Source organism: Polypterus senegalus, chromosome 4, assembly GCF_016835505.1.
Source record: "Polypterus senegalus isolate Bchr_013 chromosome 4, ASM1683550v1, whole genome shotgun sequence".
Taxonomy (NCBI): domain Eukaryota; kingdom Metazoa; phylum Chordata; class Cladistia; order Polypteriformes; family Polypteridae; genus Polypterus; species Polypterus senegalus.
In genome coordinates this window covers 9,385,663-9,402,021 of record NC_053157.1, presented here as the reverse complement: position 1 = coordinate 9,402,021, position 16,359 = coordinate 9,385,663, and the positions used below count along the sequence as shown (strand labels likewise).

At 41.2% G+C, this 16,359-nt stretch overlaps 1 protein-coding gene across 4 annotated transcripts in view; it reads left to right on the top strand.

Moving 5' to 3' along the window:
* Nucleotides 1-16,359, top strand: part of prmt9 (protein arginine methyltransferase 9) — a 107,180-nt gene that overhangs the window by 34,174 nt on the left and 56,647 nt on the right. For all 4 annotated transcript variants that reach the window (XM_039750223.1, XM_039750222.1, XM_039750224.1 and 1 more), the window contains exons 6-8: nt 8,294-8,396; nt 9,238-9,338; nt 11,304-11,496. In XM_039750223.1, coding sequence (XP_039606157.1) covers nt 8,294-8,396; nt 9,238-9,338; nt 11,304-11,496 — 397 coding nt within the window. The remainder of the gene's footprint in view (nt 1-8,293; nt 8,397-9,237; nt 9,339-11,303; nt 11,497-16,359) is intronic.

Sequence of the window (16,359 nt, the reverse complement as noted above, 5' to 3'; positions counted from 1 at the left end):
ACGGCCGCACTGATCCGCCTGTTGATCTCATGCTCCATTCTTCCCTCACTCGTGAACAAGACCCCGAGATACTTGAACTCCTCCACTTGGGGCAGGATCTCACCCCCAACCCTGAGAGGGCACTCCACCTTTTTCCGGCTGAGGACCATGGTCTCGGATTTGGAGGTGCCGATTCCCATCCCAGCCGCTTCACACTAAACTGTGAACCGATTCAGAGAGAGCTGAAGATCACGGCCTGGTGAAGCAAACAGGACAACATCATCTGCAAAAAGCAGTGACCCAAAAGCGAGCCGTTTTTGCTGCTAATTAACTTGTTTTGCCTTAGTTTTAACTGACGTAACTCAGTCCCCTTAGTTGTTCCTTTATCCTTAATGAGCACCCAAACAATAATGAGACACTAAACAAGCCAGCTCACCTGAAAATAACGGTGAAGGTTTTGGTCATGTTGGTCTGCTCAGATCTCCAAAACATCTTAACGGTGGTCATAGAAAAAGTAGAAAATCAACAGTCTGCTGTGGCCGAATGATAGCAGCAACAAGTCCTGATATTCAATAATGGCTTTAATTAACAGCAAGAATTGGCTTCTCATTAAGAAAGTGGTTGGAGTGAAATTGGCTGGAGTTTGAATCTCTGATTTAGCTGGTCATCTGATGACTCCTTTCACATCTCATTTCTGTTTGGCTGCTATTTAATGAAGAAACAAATCGATTCAGAGGACTGAACCCTTAAAATCAGGGCTATTAAAAAAAGAAGAGAAGAGGAGTTTGTTAGCAGTGAAAACTGCTCTCTGATTTGGAAAAAGGGGTAGCGTGAAAACCAGCAGCCACTGCGGCCCAACAGGACCGGAGTTGGACTTATCTGAAGGAGTTGTCAAAGATGCAGCTGTTGGTCCTAAAAAAAAAGGATAAACGTCCAGCAAACAAAACCAAAATTTGAGTTCGGAGTCTCTATCCAGCAGGTGGCGCTAGCTCCCTGGTCAGAATAAGTTCTTTTGTAATTGCGGCGTGTTACATAACCCAAAACTATTTAGATATAATCTGAAAAGGCGATACCCCTCCCTTAGTGATACGGCGGTAAGAAATCACTTCGGAGAAATAACTTGGCTTTCTTTAATGACGATTTACGCGGCATAACAGACGGGAATCCATGACAAGACCTTGTGTAGAGTCTGCCATTTTCGTCGCTGCGTTGGAAGGATTTTCCGGATCAGAAGACGTTATCTCCCATCCGTCTGTCGGCTTCAAAGGTGTGCCGGCCAATGTTCCAAGGCTTTACAGTCTTTCTCCATGTGCAGGCTACCACTTCGGTAAATCATGCCATTCCAAACAAGGAAAAGAAGATCCACTGTCATGCTGACTCTGACACACAGAAATAGTGCACGTTGCCCGTTTGCGGTTGTTCTTAACTTGTCTTGCCTTCTAATGCTTGCCTAGCAGCTCTAAATGATGAGCCTGTGTTTGCTAAGTCTGGCTTTTTGTTAACTGTACATCTTAGAAGAAGCAGATTTATAAAATATTTTTTGTACAGAGCACAGCAACATATTAAACATTTAAACTTATTACAGAGTCGTAATCAAAAACAGAAGTAAGAGGTCAAACTAAAAAGATTTTATTTGAAAATGAGATGTAACATCTCTCTATTATAAAAAAAAAAAAAAAAAATCCTGGAGAGAAGCAGTAGGTCGAAGAGACGTGATCTTCACGTTAAGATCACGGAAGACACTTAAAAGACCCGCTAGACTAAAGAGATTGGTCACGAAGCGTCTCGCGGGGACCTTTAAACATGAGACTTTGTGCCAAGAGATTGACCCAGGACTGTCTCGCGATGACGTAGAACATGAGATTCTTGCAAGACACGCCCTACTTAGAAATAAATAAGACCACGGGCAGCAACACACTCAGTTGTGTTTTGGCTTTGAGCACACACAGATCCAGGGCTTTCAGCACGTATAAGGGCAATACGTTATAAAAGAAACGTAGACGACTAAGCAAAGAAGAAAGCAGTGCGGAGAAAACAGACGCAAAAGCGTTGGAGAGAAAAAAGAATAATCTAGCTGCAAATTCAGAAAATAAGGAAAGTAATAATCAGCCCGGAACAAGTGGAATTGGAAAAAAAAAAAGCAGGTCCAATCCGGACGTTGGTGCTAAACACATGCAGAGCAGGTTAGGGATTATGAAAGCAGTGGAACTCGAAAGGCTCAAAAAAAACCAAACGTCGCGATACACGTGGAGAAAGTTAAAGAATATGAAAGTAAGAAAATTAGAAAGTATAAAAAAATAAGAAAGTAAAGATCGCAGTAGCGCAAAGAAACGGAAATTATTACTCGAAAAAGGGAAAATAATCACCACGGACCAGGTGTCACTGAAACAAAAGCAGGATAAAGCGAGGTCAGAAATAAAAGACAGAGTAGAAAACAAAGTAAACCGTCCTAAAGAGGTTAAAAAACAAGGGGGCCAAACACATGCAGAGCAGGTTAGAGAAAATGAAAACTGGAATTGAAAAGACTCAAAAAAACGTAGGAGCGAAACACATGAAGAGCAAGATACAGAATATGAAAGCAGAAAAAAACGACAGGGTCAGAACAAAGAAAGTAAACCTCGCATAAGCGCAAAGAAAGAGAAATTATTACTCGGAGAAATAACGAAAAGGCGAATAGAGATCGAATATATGGACATTGGTGATATGTCAGAAGTATGTAAATATTGTATGGCTTTGAAGTTTAAGTCAGAGAATTTAAAAAAAGGAGTTTACCTCACATGCATTTATTGGTTACTTTGCAAAAAAAAAATGATTATCTGCTGATGATGAAGATCGTTTTGTCTGAGAAAACTATCCTGAATTATAGTACAGAGTCATTAAACACACCTCATATTTCGACACAAAAGATTCCAAATATTGTTTTTACAGAAGTTCTGAAATAAAAGTGAAACTAATGAAATAGCAACAATTCAAAGAAAAAAAAATCTTAAGTGTGTAACCGGAAAAACAAAAACGGGGGTTGAAGAGTGAAGCGAGCAGGGGGCGAAGCCCCCTAGTTTTTTTAATAGAAATACAGAATGAAGATAAGACATTAACTTTTTTTTTTTATAGAAACAACAAAAAGTATTGGTTACTCTGAAAATGTCATTACTTCGGTATTCGCTATAACGGGATTTGACGCGTATTCAGTAGAAATGTGTCAAGGAAGGTGGCTGGGGCTCCTTTATACCAACATCAACTGGGCTGCCAAGTCAGAAGTTTTCTTTCTGTATAAGGTTTTTGCTTTTTAGTCATTCCCGTGGGCATACAGTATATGTATTTATCTATCTATCTATTTATTTATTTACAGAGCTTCTGTAAAAAGGCAGATTTCCCCCTGGGAACAAATTAAGTTCTGTCTGTCTGTTATATAGTGCCTTACAGATATATCTATCTGTCTGTCTGGGAACTTTTTAGGTCAGGGGTCCTCAGTCACGGTCCTGGGGGGCCGCAGTGGCTGCAGGTTTTTGCTCCAGCCTAACTGCTTAATAAGAAGCCCTTATTGCTCAAGTAACACTTGTGCTTCACTTTAGTTGTCTCACTCGTTAAGATTTTGAACCCTAATTGCTTATTTTAGTCTTAAGCAGCTGTAGTCTTGGTTTTTAATTGCTCCAAATTACAAATGACAAAAGAGAGCAGCATTTCTCCATTTAGCTTGTTACCATTTACACCTCTGTGTGTGTTTATCATGCACTGTTTGGTTTAATTAAACACTTGGAATGAAAGTGAAGAGAAAAAAGTGAAGGACTGAGAATTCCTCCTCCATTTTAGCCTTCAGATCATTTGGATGATATCCTTAGAAAGGGGAAGAAAATCTAGGATATGAGAATGAGCTGACATAGCAGAGTTAAAGCAACTAACAAGCCATGAAATGAAACAATTGGCAAGAATTGCTTTCTAATTAAGCAACCGGGTTAGAACAAAAACCTGCAGCCGCTGCGGCCCTCCAGGACTGTGATTGAGGACCCCTGTTTTAGGTGAATAGATGTAATGCACAAAACCAGGACCTAATGGGCTGTAAAGTCAATACACGGTGATTTAAGGCTTAAGGTAGCTACAGACACTCTGGATGGCTGCAGTGGAAATCTACCAGGGCTAGTATTGGCCACCCTGACCATGACCACCTAATAACAGTTCCTATAGCCAGCGGGAGCCAAGCGTTCATTTCTTTGTTTCATCTGCTGCCATGTAGCAGAGTGAAAAAAAACTGCTGTGCAAGTAACTGCTCTCGGCAATGTGGGTAACTTCACAATGCATGTCTTGTGTGCAACTCAAACAGCTATTTACATACTAAACATTTGCATGTCGGCATGCCTGTTTCTGCTTTGTTGGTAATGCTAATTTGCATTATTGTAAAAATAAAAAAAAGGTGATGCAGCTGAATTTGCCTAAGAAACACCCATACAATACATTTGTTGTTTTTAAATTGGAGATATTATGGCCAGAGATGTCCTCAAGCCTTTGTTCTCAATGCAGCCAAAAGTGACGCAATGCCGATTTCTATTACATTTTTTTTTTGTCTTTCTTTTCAAGTTATTTTTTAAGAAATCCAAATCTGACATAATTCTGTAAAACATGGCCGGCACACATAATATTAATGAAATGTGTTGGACTCTTAAGATCTAGTTGAGCCCCATGAACACCAACAGAGTGACTGCTGCACTAATTAGTGAAATTACTGTAGCTGAACCTTGACAGCCTTTAAGAAGCACCAGGATGAGATGTTGGGACAGCTCAGCTGTTAGCTGATGGGCTGAATGGTCTCCTCATTTGTCAGATTTCTTCTGTTTCTTACATTCTGTGGAGGCTGAGGATTTGGCAGTTTATAATGGCAAGGGAGAGAAATCAGAAACGAAAGATTGTATCTGCTACTCTGAGAGCAGTCCGCACGGCTGTGGGCAGCACGGTGGCGCAGTGGTAGCGCTGCTGCCTCGCAGTATGGAGACCTAGGTTTGCTTCCCGGGTCCTCCCAGCGTGGAGTTTGCATGTTCTCCCCGTGTCTGTGTGAGTTTCCTCCGACAGTCCAAAGACATGCAGGTTAGGTGCATTGGCGATCCTCTAGTGTGGGGGTGTGTGTGTGTGTGTGTGTGTGTGCCCTGTCTAAGATGGGTTTGAAGGTCTAAATAATCCACGGAGACCTCCGCGCTGACCGTTTCAGTGCAGTGTGTCTGTCTGGTTTCTATGTCTCTGCTCCATACCACTTAGCACAGGATTCCTAAAAGCAGTGCTAATGTTTGTGGAGCGCCATCTGTTGGATAGCAGAGACATAGCAACAGGGTGGACACACAATCAAGACACACAGACACTTGTCCTTTTATTAAAGTGGATTCCATATGACTGTACACCTTATCTGATTCCCCACCCTGCCCCTTCATTCCCTGTGGTATTTGCAGTTTATGTTAGCTCATTGAGTTGAATTGTCAAATAAAATTATTTTCTTAAGGAGTGACTAAAACAATTATTTGCACAAGCGTTCCACTTCGATGTGTTTGCCAAATCTACTTCTTAAAATAAATATATATATATATATATACTGTATGTGTATTATTTTGATTCTCTTAGTATTTTGTAATAAAATGGAAGACAAAAGAATAATAGTGTCAATAAGTGGTCATGTTTATATTGCATTTGCTTGCACCGCAGTTTCAAAGGAAGTCTTTGCCAACAGGATGTGAATGTTAAATCCTTGCCACATCATATGTGTTTAGGCCATCATCTCAGGCATATGATTTTGAACAAAATAACAAAGTGGTCCGCCAAGTGTGTCTGCTGTGCATGTTTCAGTTAATTAGGACAGTCAAGTATTTATTATTCTACATTATAACCGCTTCTTGTAGTTATTTATTATTCTATATTATGACTACTTATTGGTGGTTAAGAGTAGACCTGCTTTGTTTGCACAAGGGAACAGATTGCAGCTCCTCCCAGGAGGATTCCTGTACAGTGGATTCAGAAAGTATTCCGATCAGGTGCGTCCCATTTTGCTTTAATTCTTCTTGAGATGTGTCTTCATTGGAGGACACTTGTGGCAAATTGAATTGATTTTTGGACACCATTTAGAGAGGCACACATGCATCTGTGCACAGAAGGTCTCACAATTCAAACTGTATGACAGGACAAAAACCAAGCCATGTACTCCGAGGAACTCTCTGTTGACCTCGAAGATCAAATTATGGTGAGGCTTTGTTCAGGGCAAGGATATAAAACCCATAGTCTAAAGCTTTGATTACTCCCAGGAGCTCAGCAGCCTCAATAATTGTGAAATGGAAGACGTTTGGAAACACCAGGATTCTTCCTAGTGTTGAAAGTCTGGCCAAACTTAGTTACCATTGGCAGGTGACCAATAACCCAATGGTCACTTTAACAGAGCTTCAGGCATCCTCTGCTGAGATGGGAATACCATGTTGGAAAGACAACCAACGAAGAAGCCCTCCATTAATCAGGCATTTATGATAGACTGGCCAGATAGAAACTGCTCTTTAGTAAAAAGCATTTAAAGGGCTGGCTAATATTGTACTAGCTGTGTAAGCCCATCCTGCAAAAAGCACGGGATCCTAGAAACTGCGCTATATAAATAAAATGTAGTAGTAGTAGTAGTATTATTATTGAAATCGTCAGGGGAAAAATAATTATAATGTAGAGATGTCAGGTAATTGAAAGGAACTACTCTGGACGTCTCTGCCCTAAGAGTTTTCGTTTTTGTGCATTAGCGGCTATGTGACTGTCTTTCTTCCGAGGTTTCATTTTGCTGATGTGCTCACCTCACTTATGTATTAGTGGCAGGAGGAAAAGTAAAAGGGATACCGTTTTGCCAATGAAGCAAGTGACTCTTTCTTCTGAAGTTTTGTTTTGCCAACGTGCTCGCCTCATTTGTGTATCCACGGAGGTGGAGCCTGTACACCGACTTCACTTCACAGGTCAGACACACACACTTCCACGCGTAGACATTTATATATAAGATAAGTCTTATATTGTACTTTGAATTGATATCTGTTGTGGATGACGGGGGGCACTCCAACTCCCCAATCACCCAACATAGACAGGCTCCGAGATATGAAAGAAGAATGAGCTTTTTATTGTGGGGAAACTCTTCTTGAGCAAGCGTTTGCCACCACAGCTACAATACACAGCACACAGGTAATAATAAAGCACTCTGACACTTTTTCTCTTCTCTTTTTTTTTGTCACTGGCCACTGCCTCTTCCCCTCTTCTCAAGCTTCGTCCACCATCCTCCCAACTGTGGATACCTGGAACTGAAGCAGACAGCTCCTTTCTTCTACCACACAGGATTACTTCCGGTGTTCTAAACATGTAGTCTGCCAGCACTTCCGGGTGAGGTGGAAGCCCCAGGCAATAGGACTCCCCAATCCCCGCAGCACATCCCGGCTGCACCCGCAGAACCCAACAGGGCTGAGCCAATAAACTCCAAGTCCCATGATGCCCTGTGGGAAACTGTCATGCTGCCTTCTAGTGTTCTAGGGGAGACAATGTCCTGTACATGCTGTCTCCCCTGTTCTTCCTGACTCCCAGCTGTCCCTCCCACTATGTATTTTATTTTTTTGCTTTTGCTGTGGTATGTATTTCAATTTCCCTTTGGGGTTAATTAAAGTATATCTAATCTAATTTAGGGACGGCACGGTGGTGCAGTGGGTAGCACTGCTGCCTCGCAGTTAGGAGACCCGGGTTTGCTTCCCAGGTCCTCCCTGCATGGAGTTTGCATGTTCTTCCCGTGTCTGCGTGGGTTTCCTCCCACAGTCCAAAGACATGCAGGTTAGGTGCATTGGTGATTCTAAATTGTCCCTAGTGTGTGCTTGGTGTGTGGGTGTGTGTGCCCTGCGGTGGGTTGGTGCCCTGCCCGGGGTTTGTTCCCTGCCTTGCTCCCTGTATTGGCTGGGATTGGCTCCAGTAGACCCCCGTGACCCTGTAGTTAGGATAATGGATGGATAATCTAATTTACATTGCCTGGTATGAATTCATGCAGCAGGAGAAGAGTGTTGGTGTCATAGAGGTTGGCATGAATGTATTAGGGTCAGTTTGCACCTGTGTGTGCACAGCACTGCTGCCATTTCAATAACTTAGACTGCGAAGCTGGTTTCATTTAAGGAGCGGCAATCAGACATATAAATAAGGAAAATATACAAGTGGAAATAACATTTTCTATTTGAAAGCGCAAATTCACCATTCATGTTTCTATGTTTTAAGGCAGATGCTTTTTTTTTTTTTTTTATGCTATGTTTAATGAAGAAAGAGAAATGTGTTTTTCTTATTCTGGCAGAGTGTCTTTGGTTGTGACAGAAACGGTGGATGCAGGACTGTTTGGTGAAGGAATTGTGGAAAGTTTAGTTCATGCATGGAAACATTTGCTTTTACCTTCTCAGGTAAGATTCCATTTTTTTTTTTTTTTTTTTTAAGCTTTTGGCTTTAAACAGAATTTAACATAACGGTTTCAAGCCTAGATAATTCAATTAAATGTTGCTGGGGGTCAGAGACTATATTGGAAATGCAAGATACAAGGAAGAGTGCCAGTCCATCCTGGGGCCCACTCACTCAGTTTAGAATCACCAGTGAACTAAACCTGCACATTCTTGGTGATGTAGGAAGAAAACTGGGGAACATGGAGATCCCCCCAACACGGATGTGTTTTAGTTTTATCATTTAGTTAATGATTTAATTGCATAATTCTAATGAAATGAATTATTATGGAGCATAATGATAAAATGTTACTTCTCCTCCTGTTGGATATTTAAATTGACTTTAAAATGTGTCTCATCCACAATCTAAATTATGCATGTCGGTGCTTTGAATGTGACTCCTGAATTTTGCTGACACCCTATGTTAGATTGTAGTAGTGCAATTATTTGGAATTAATGAACAGCGGCATCTGCAGAGGGAAACTTTGGTAAAGGTTATTTCCATGATAGACAACAGAAGCAATGTAATAACTGCTCTTCTCCTCTAGAGAAACATCCTGTCTCCTTTCCTGTTTACCTTCTGTGCAATGGAATTCCTTTAGAATACCAGCTCATGCCATCTGCTGAAGGTCACAGGCAACTCCTCCGTCATAGGTTTTATTGATACTGGAGACGAGTCGGAGTGCAGAAAGCTGGTGGAGGACTTCCTCTTGTGGACTTAAGTCTTTCTTGCATGGTGAATCTTGTTTAGCTGTCCTCATTGCTTGCAGGTATATTTTTTCCTGCTATTATTCTTTTGCTTTCACAGGGTCAGACGGGCTGTTCCAGTCAGGCGGGTCGAGTTATTCCAGCTATGGCTACGGTGTTTGGCATGGCAGTGGAATGTCCAGAGATAAGGAGGCATCATAGGTAAAAACATAATAATATGTAAACTACATACATGTACAGTTGTACTTGAAAGTTTGTGAACCCTTTAGAATTTTCTATATTTCTGTGTAAATATGACCTAAAACATCATCAGATTTTCACTCAAGTCCTAAAAGTAGATAAAGAGAAACCAGTTAAACAAAGGAGACAAAAATATTATACTTGGTCATTTATTTATTGAGGAAAATGATCGAATATTACACAACAAGCGTTGGCTGGAGTGGCATAAACCACACCAACCACCATTGGACTATGCAGAAGTGGAAATGTGTTTTCTGGAGTGATGAATCACACTTCACTATCTGGCAGTCTGGTGGACCAGTCCAGGTTTGGTGGATGCCAGGAGGAGCGTACCTTCTGGACTGCATAGTGCCCTCTGTAAAGTTTAGTGAAGGGTTAATGGTCTGGAGCTGTTTTTCAGGGTTTGGGCTCGGTCCCTTGGTACCTGTGAAGGGTACTATTAATGCTGCAGCACAGAAAGACATTTTAGACAACTGTGCACTTTCAACTGTGTGTCAACAATTTGGGGAGATCAGACGAGTTTGGTGTGGAGGAATTTGGGTGGCGCGCACAGGGCCCTGACCTAACATAAATTTCCACATATTCTGGAAAGTCTTCCCCGGAGAGTGGGAGCTTTTATAGCTGTTGTGTTTCAGCCAGGGTACCAGTCATCCCAACTTGGATTCAATTTCATGTTTTAGGTCTGTTTTGTTCATTTTCGGTTCAGTTCGATTTGATTTACAGTAATGTTCCTTTTGTTGAGTATTTGCATTATTCTTTATTTCTAATTGTGTTTATGCATGTAAGTTGCCTGGGTTGTGTTTTTGTGGGTGGTTCCCCACGTGCCACTCACCACCAGGAATTGCCTTTCACCCTATAAATTAGGGGAGTCTCCCACAGTTCCTGGTGGTTCATTTCAAATGTGCTTAGGGAGTTTTAGTGAGTTCAGTTATTTTTCTTGTGCTTGTACTTTAAGATTTCTCTGGGTTTTCACCCTCCATGCTGGTTTTTTTTTGACTACACCTTGGGATGCTGTTTTGTATTGCTTTGTGCTTTGCCCAGAGGGGACTGGGTGGTCTCATGGTCTGGAATCCCTACAGATTTTATTTTTTCTCCAGCCGTCTGGAGTTTTTTTGTTTTTCTGTCCCCCTGGCCATTGAACCTTACTCTTATTCGATGTTAATTAATGTTGATTTATTTTGTTTTCTTACTGTGTCTTTTATTTTTCTATTCTTTATTATGTAAAGCATTTTGAGCTACTGTTTGTATGAAAATGTACTATATAAATAAATGTTGTTGTTGTTGTTTAGACAACTCCATTTTGCCCTTATGTGTTGTGGAGCTTGTTTATGTGAAAGAACATTTTTGTGAGGAATAAAACCTTGTCTGTGGTGGGCTGGCACCCTCCCTGGGGTTTGTTCCTGCCTTGCGCCCTGTGTTGGCTGGGATTGGCTCCAGCAGACCCCCGTGACCCTGTAGTTAGGATATAGCGGGTTGGATAATGGATTGATGGATAAAACCTTGTTATTTTTTATGAATGTTTCTGTACTGGCCCATTTATCTAGCCAGTTTTGCCGGTATATTCCCCTCTACACTCTTCAAAATAATGGTTCTTTAATGGCACTCTATGGCACATTTTTTTAAAGTATAGTAGGCATTATTAGAAGTGCTTTTGTAACCTTCTGAGAGTTGTGTGTCTTGAGACTCCTCTTTATAACCATAACCACTTTGGACAACTTCATATTAATGCCCTTGGTTTTGGAATGGGATGTCCAACAAGCTCATATAGCTGTAATGGTCAGGTGTCCACAAACTCCATATAGCGCCTTATACTTTAAAACCTTAATTTAGCAGTTTATGTTTTTTTCATCAGGTTTTATTGGTTCAGGGGCACAAGTTTACCTTTAATTTTTAATTTATTGAACTTCTGGTATCTTCCTAATGTAGGGTTGGCGTGCAACAAGTAGGTGGAGTGTGTTTGGAAGGAGCTGTGTGTCTTCATGGTCCAGTTAATTACAACAGTGACAATGGCGACTCTGAAGAACCGTACACCACTGAGAGAATGAGCCGGGTGCCTGGAGGGTACACCCCTCTGAGTGAACCTTTTCAGGTTATGACGGTCAATTTCAACGAACCAGAGGTGAGGCGTTTTTAAAACAAAATAAGCTTTTTCATGTGTAAGATGAAGCTATTTATTACATTTAATTTTGCAAAGAAATCAATATTTTTAGTTATATTGCCAACTAAAAAAAAACTATGTTCTTTTGCCAAAATTGTTTCACTCTCCATTTCTTAAATAATTGTTATAAGAAGTCGGGCAAAATGACACATGCACTACTACTAATTGCACTACCACAATGAACACATTATGATATGTGTGCTTTTGAGACAGCTTAGGCCCTTTCTTCAGGCAACTTAATAAATGCTGAAATAAATAAATCTATAAATAAGTGTGTATATATATATATATATATATATATATATATATATATATATATATATATATATATATATATATATAGCACATCACTTTTTCCACATTTTGTTATGTTACAGCCTTATTCCAGAATGGATTAATTTATTTTTTTTCCTCAGAATTCTACACACAACACCCCATAATGACAACGTTAAAAAAAGTTTACTTGAGGTTTTTGCAAATTTATTAAAAATACAAAAACTGACAAATCCCATGTACATAAGCATTCTCAGCCTTTGCTCAATACTTTGTCGATGTACCTTTGGCAGCAATTCCAGCCTCAAGTCTTTTTGAATATGATGCCACAAGCTTGGCACGCCTATCCTTGGCCAGTGTCGCCCATTCCTCTTTGCAGCACCTCTCAAGCTCCATCAGGTTGGATGGGAAGCGTCGGTGCACAGCCATTTTAAGATCTCTCCAGAGATGTTCAATCGGATTCAAGTCTGGGCCACTCAAGGACATTCACAGAGTTGTCCTGATGCCACTCCTTTGATATCTTGGCTGTGTGTTTAGGGTCGTTGTCCTGCTGAAAGATGAACCGTCGCCCCAGTCTGAGGTCAAGAGCTCTGGAGCAGGTTTTCATCCAGGATGTCTCTGTACGTTGCTGCAGTCATCTTTCCCTTTATCCTGACTAGTCTCCCAGTTCCTGCCGCTGAAAAACATCCCCACAGCATGATGCTGCCACCACCATGCTTCACTGTAGGGATGGTATTGGCCTGGTGATAAGCGGTGCCTTGTGTCATCCAAACGTGACGCCTGGCATTCACACCAGAGTTCAATCTTTGTCTCATCAGACCAGAGAATTTTGTTTCTCATGGTCTGAGAGTCCTTCAGGTGCCTTTTGGCAATCTCCAGGCAGGCTGCCATGTGCCTTTTACTATGGAGTGGCTTCCATCTGGCCACTCTACCATACAGGCCAGATTGGTGGATTGCTGCAGAGATGGTTGTCCTTCTGGAAGGTTCTCTTCTCTCCACAGAGGACCTCTGGAGCTCTGACAGAATGACCATCGGGTTCTTGGTCACCTCCCTGACTTAAGGCCCTTCTCCCCCGATCGTTCAGTTTAGATGGCGGGCCAGCTCTAGGAAGAGTCCTGGTGGTTTCGATCTTCTTCCACTTACGGATGATGGAGGCCACTGTGCTCATTGGGACCTTCAAAGCAGCAGAAATTTTTCTGTAACCTTCCCCAGATTTGTGCCTCGAGACAATCCTGTGTCTGAGGTCTACAGACAATTCCTTTGATTTCATGCTTGGTTTGTGCTCTAACAGCTGTGTGACCTTCTATAGACAGGTGTGTGCCTTTCTAAATCATGTCACATCAACTGAATTTACCACAGGTGGACTCCAATTAAACATCTCAAGGATGATCAGGAGAAACAGGATGCACCTGAGCTTAGGGCTGTTCGATATAACGATATATATCGGATGACAATATGAAAACGTCTATCGCTGCACATTACGCTATAGTTTGTTTCGTGGTGTCGCAAAATAAACTTTTTACGGCAATATTTTTTTCATTGTTTTGATGGCCACCACGTGGATGCAGACACACTAGCATGGCTGATGAAGATGAGGCAACACCAGGTAGCTCCACACAGAAGGACCTTGTTCCTAAACGAGGGGCTACCTCTGTAGTATGGAGATGGTTTGGATTTGAAGAGTCTGACACGGACCAGAAAACGGTACTGTGCAAATTATGCTGCAAACCGATCGCTACCACAGACACCAACACGACAAACCTCTTCTACCACCTCCGCAAAAAGCACGTGAGCGAGCATGCAGAGAGTTTACAAGTGAGAGGCAGGTCACGTAGGATATTACAGTTGTAAAGGTACTATTTAAACGAGCATGTTAAAAGCTTGGAAGATTAATTGCTACCAAAACAATTTGCTTAAGGCATAATTTTCCTGCAGCGTTTGCTGTCAGCGTTAATCTTGTTAAAATTACTGTAGCGTCTTCCAGATGTAATGACGATCCGAGACGGTCACTTGGTTAGTTCCCTCTTTATTAAACACAAACAAAAAAAAATGGTTGCTGTTGGCCACAACCATGCCGAACAGACAGCAATCCAAAAACAAACTCTCTTAGCTAGCTTACAAGATCGCCGCCCACTCCTCCTTTTCACAGCGCTCCCCCATCCCTCCGAACCTCCTTTACCTTCCACTCTATTACAGTCCATCAGAAATAACAGGGACAACAGAATAAATAACTGAGAGGGATGTAAATCACAGAACACAAACTGCAGAACAGAACTCTACAATAAAGAACAGAACGCTACATTACGCTTACGCCACAACTGCATTAACGGAAATCTCGTAATGAGTTACAGCGGATCGCCCGTGCTTGGGGCTGGACGGCATCAACACGCTAGCGCCGCCCAGTCCCACGCACGGGCATCAGCTGTAACTCATTAACGGAGATTTGCCACACTACGATGTGCAAATTAACATTTTACTAGAATGTAGCCTAAAAATATTATATTTAATATTATATATTTAATATATTTTTGTCGTAAGCCTTATTGCTGCTACAGTTTGAAGTACAATGTTTACATTTGGTTTTGACAGTTAATGTTAGACTTGTATTTATTTTGTTTTAAGGGTTTATTGGCCTTATATAGTTTAGTTGTTAGTGCTTTGATGGTTTTATATTTAATATATGTTGTGAGAGTTATTGCTGCTACAGTTCACATTTTGTTTATGTCAGGCATTTTATATAGCAGTATTTTATATTGGGCCTTTAGTAATTTGTTTTTGAAAAGTGTTTTATATTTGATACATTAACATTTTATGTTTACATTCTAAGTCAAACATTTGCTCAAATGTTCTAAATAAAAGAACAGAAATAATTACAAGTTGAGTACTTCTCATTTTTGATTTTTTAATTTAAATGAAAAAAAGGGAGTGGTGATTATATAAACTATTCACTGAATACAAAGAAAATGTACTATATCGTGATATCGGGATATGAAATGAAATATCGGGATATAAGATTTTGGTCATATCGCACAGCCCTACCTGAGCTCAATTTGGAGCTTCACGGCAAAGGCTGTGAATACTTATGTACAAACCGGATTCCAAAAAAGTTGGGACACTATACAAATCGTGAATAAAAACTGAATGCAATGATGTGGAGGTGCCAACTTCTAATATTTTATTCAGAATAGAACATAAATCACGGAACAAAAGTTTAAACTGAGAAAATGTATCATTTTAAGGGAAAAATATGTTGATTCAGAATTTCATGGTGTCAACAAATCCCAAAAAGTTGGGACAAGGCCATTTTCAGCACTGTGTGGCATCTCCCCTTCTTCTTACAACACTCAACAGACGTCTGGGGACCGAGGAGACCAGTTTCTCAAGTTTAGAAATAGGAATGCTCTCCCATTCTTGTCTAATACAGGCCTCTAACTGTTCAATCGTCTTGGGCCTTCTTTGTCGCACCTTCCTCTTTATGATGCGCCAAATGTTCTCTATAGGTGAAAGATCTGGACTGCAGACTGGCCATTTCAGTACCCGGATCCTTCTCCACGCAGCCATGATGTTGTGATTGATGCAGAATGTGGTCTGGCATTATCTTGTTGAAAAATGCAGGGTCTTCCCTGAAAGAGATGACGTCTGGATGGGAGCATATGTTGTTCTAGAACCTGAATATATTTTTCTGCATTGATGGTGCCTTTCCAGACATGCAAGCTGCCCATGCCACACGCACTCATGCAACCCCATACCATCAGAGATGCAGGCTTCTGAACTGAGCGTTGATAACAACTTGGGTTGTCCTTGTCCTCTTTGGTCCGGATGACATGGCGCCCCAGATTTCCAAAAGAACTTGAATCGTGACTCGCCTGACCACAGAACAGTCTTCCATTTTGCCACACTCCATTTTAAATGATCCCTGGCCCAGTGACAACGCCTGAGCTTGTGGATCTTGCTTAGAAATGGCTTCTTCTTTGCACTGTAGAGTTTCAGCTGGCAACGGCGGATGGCACGGTGGATTGTGTTCACTGACAATGGTTTCTGGAAGTATTCCTGAGCCCATTCTGTGATTTCCTTTACAGTAGCATTCCTGTTTGTGGTGCAGTGTCGCTTAAGGGCCCGGAGATCACGGGCATCCAGTATGGTTTTACGGCCTTGACCCTTACGCACAGAGATTGTTCCAGATTCTCTGAATCTTCGGATGATGTTATGCACAGTTGATGATGATAGATGCAAAGTCTTTGCAATTTTTCGCTGGGTAACACCTTTCTGATATTGCTCCACTATCTTTCTGCGCAGCATTGTGGGAATTGGTGATCCTCTACCCATCTTGGCTTCTGAGAGACACTGCCACTCTGAGAAGCTCTTTTTATACCCAATCATGTTGCCAATTGACCTAATTAGTGTTTATTGGTCTTCCAGCTCTTCGTTATGCTCAAATTTACTTTTTCCAGCCTCTTATTGCTACTTGTCCCAACTTTTTTGGGATTTGTTGACACCGTGAAATTTTGAATCAACATATTGTTCCTTTAAAATGATACATTTACTCGGATT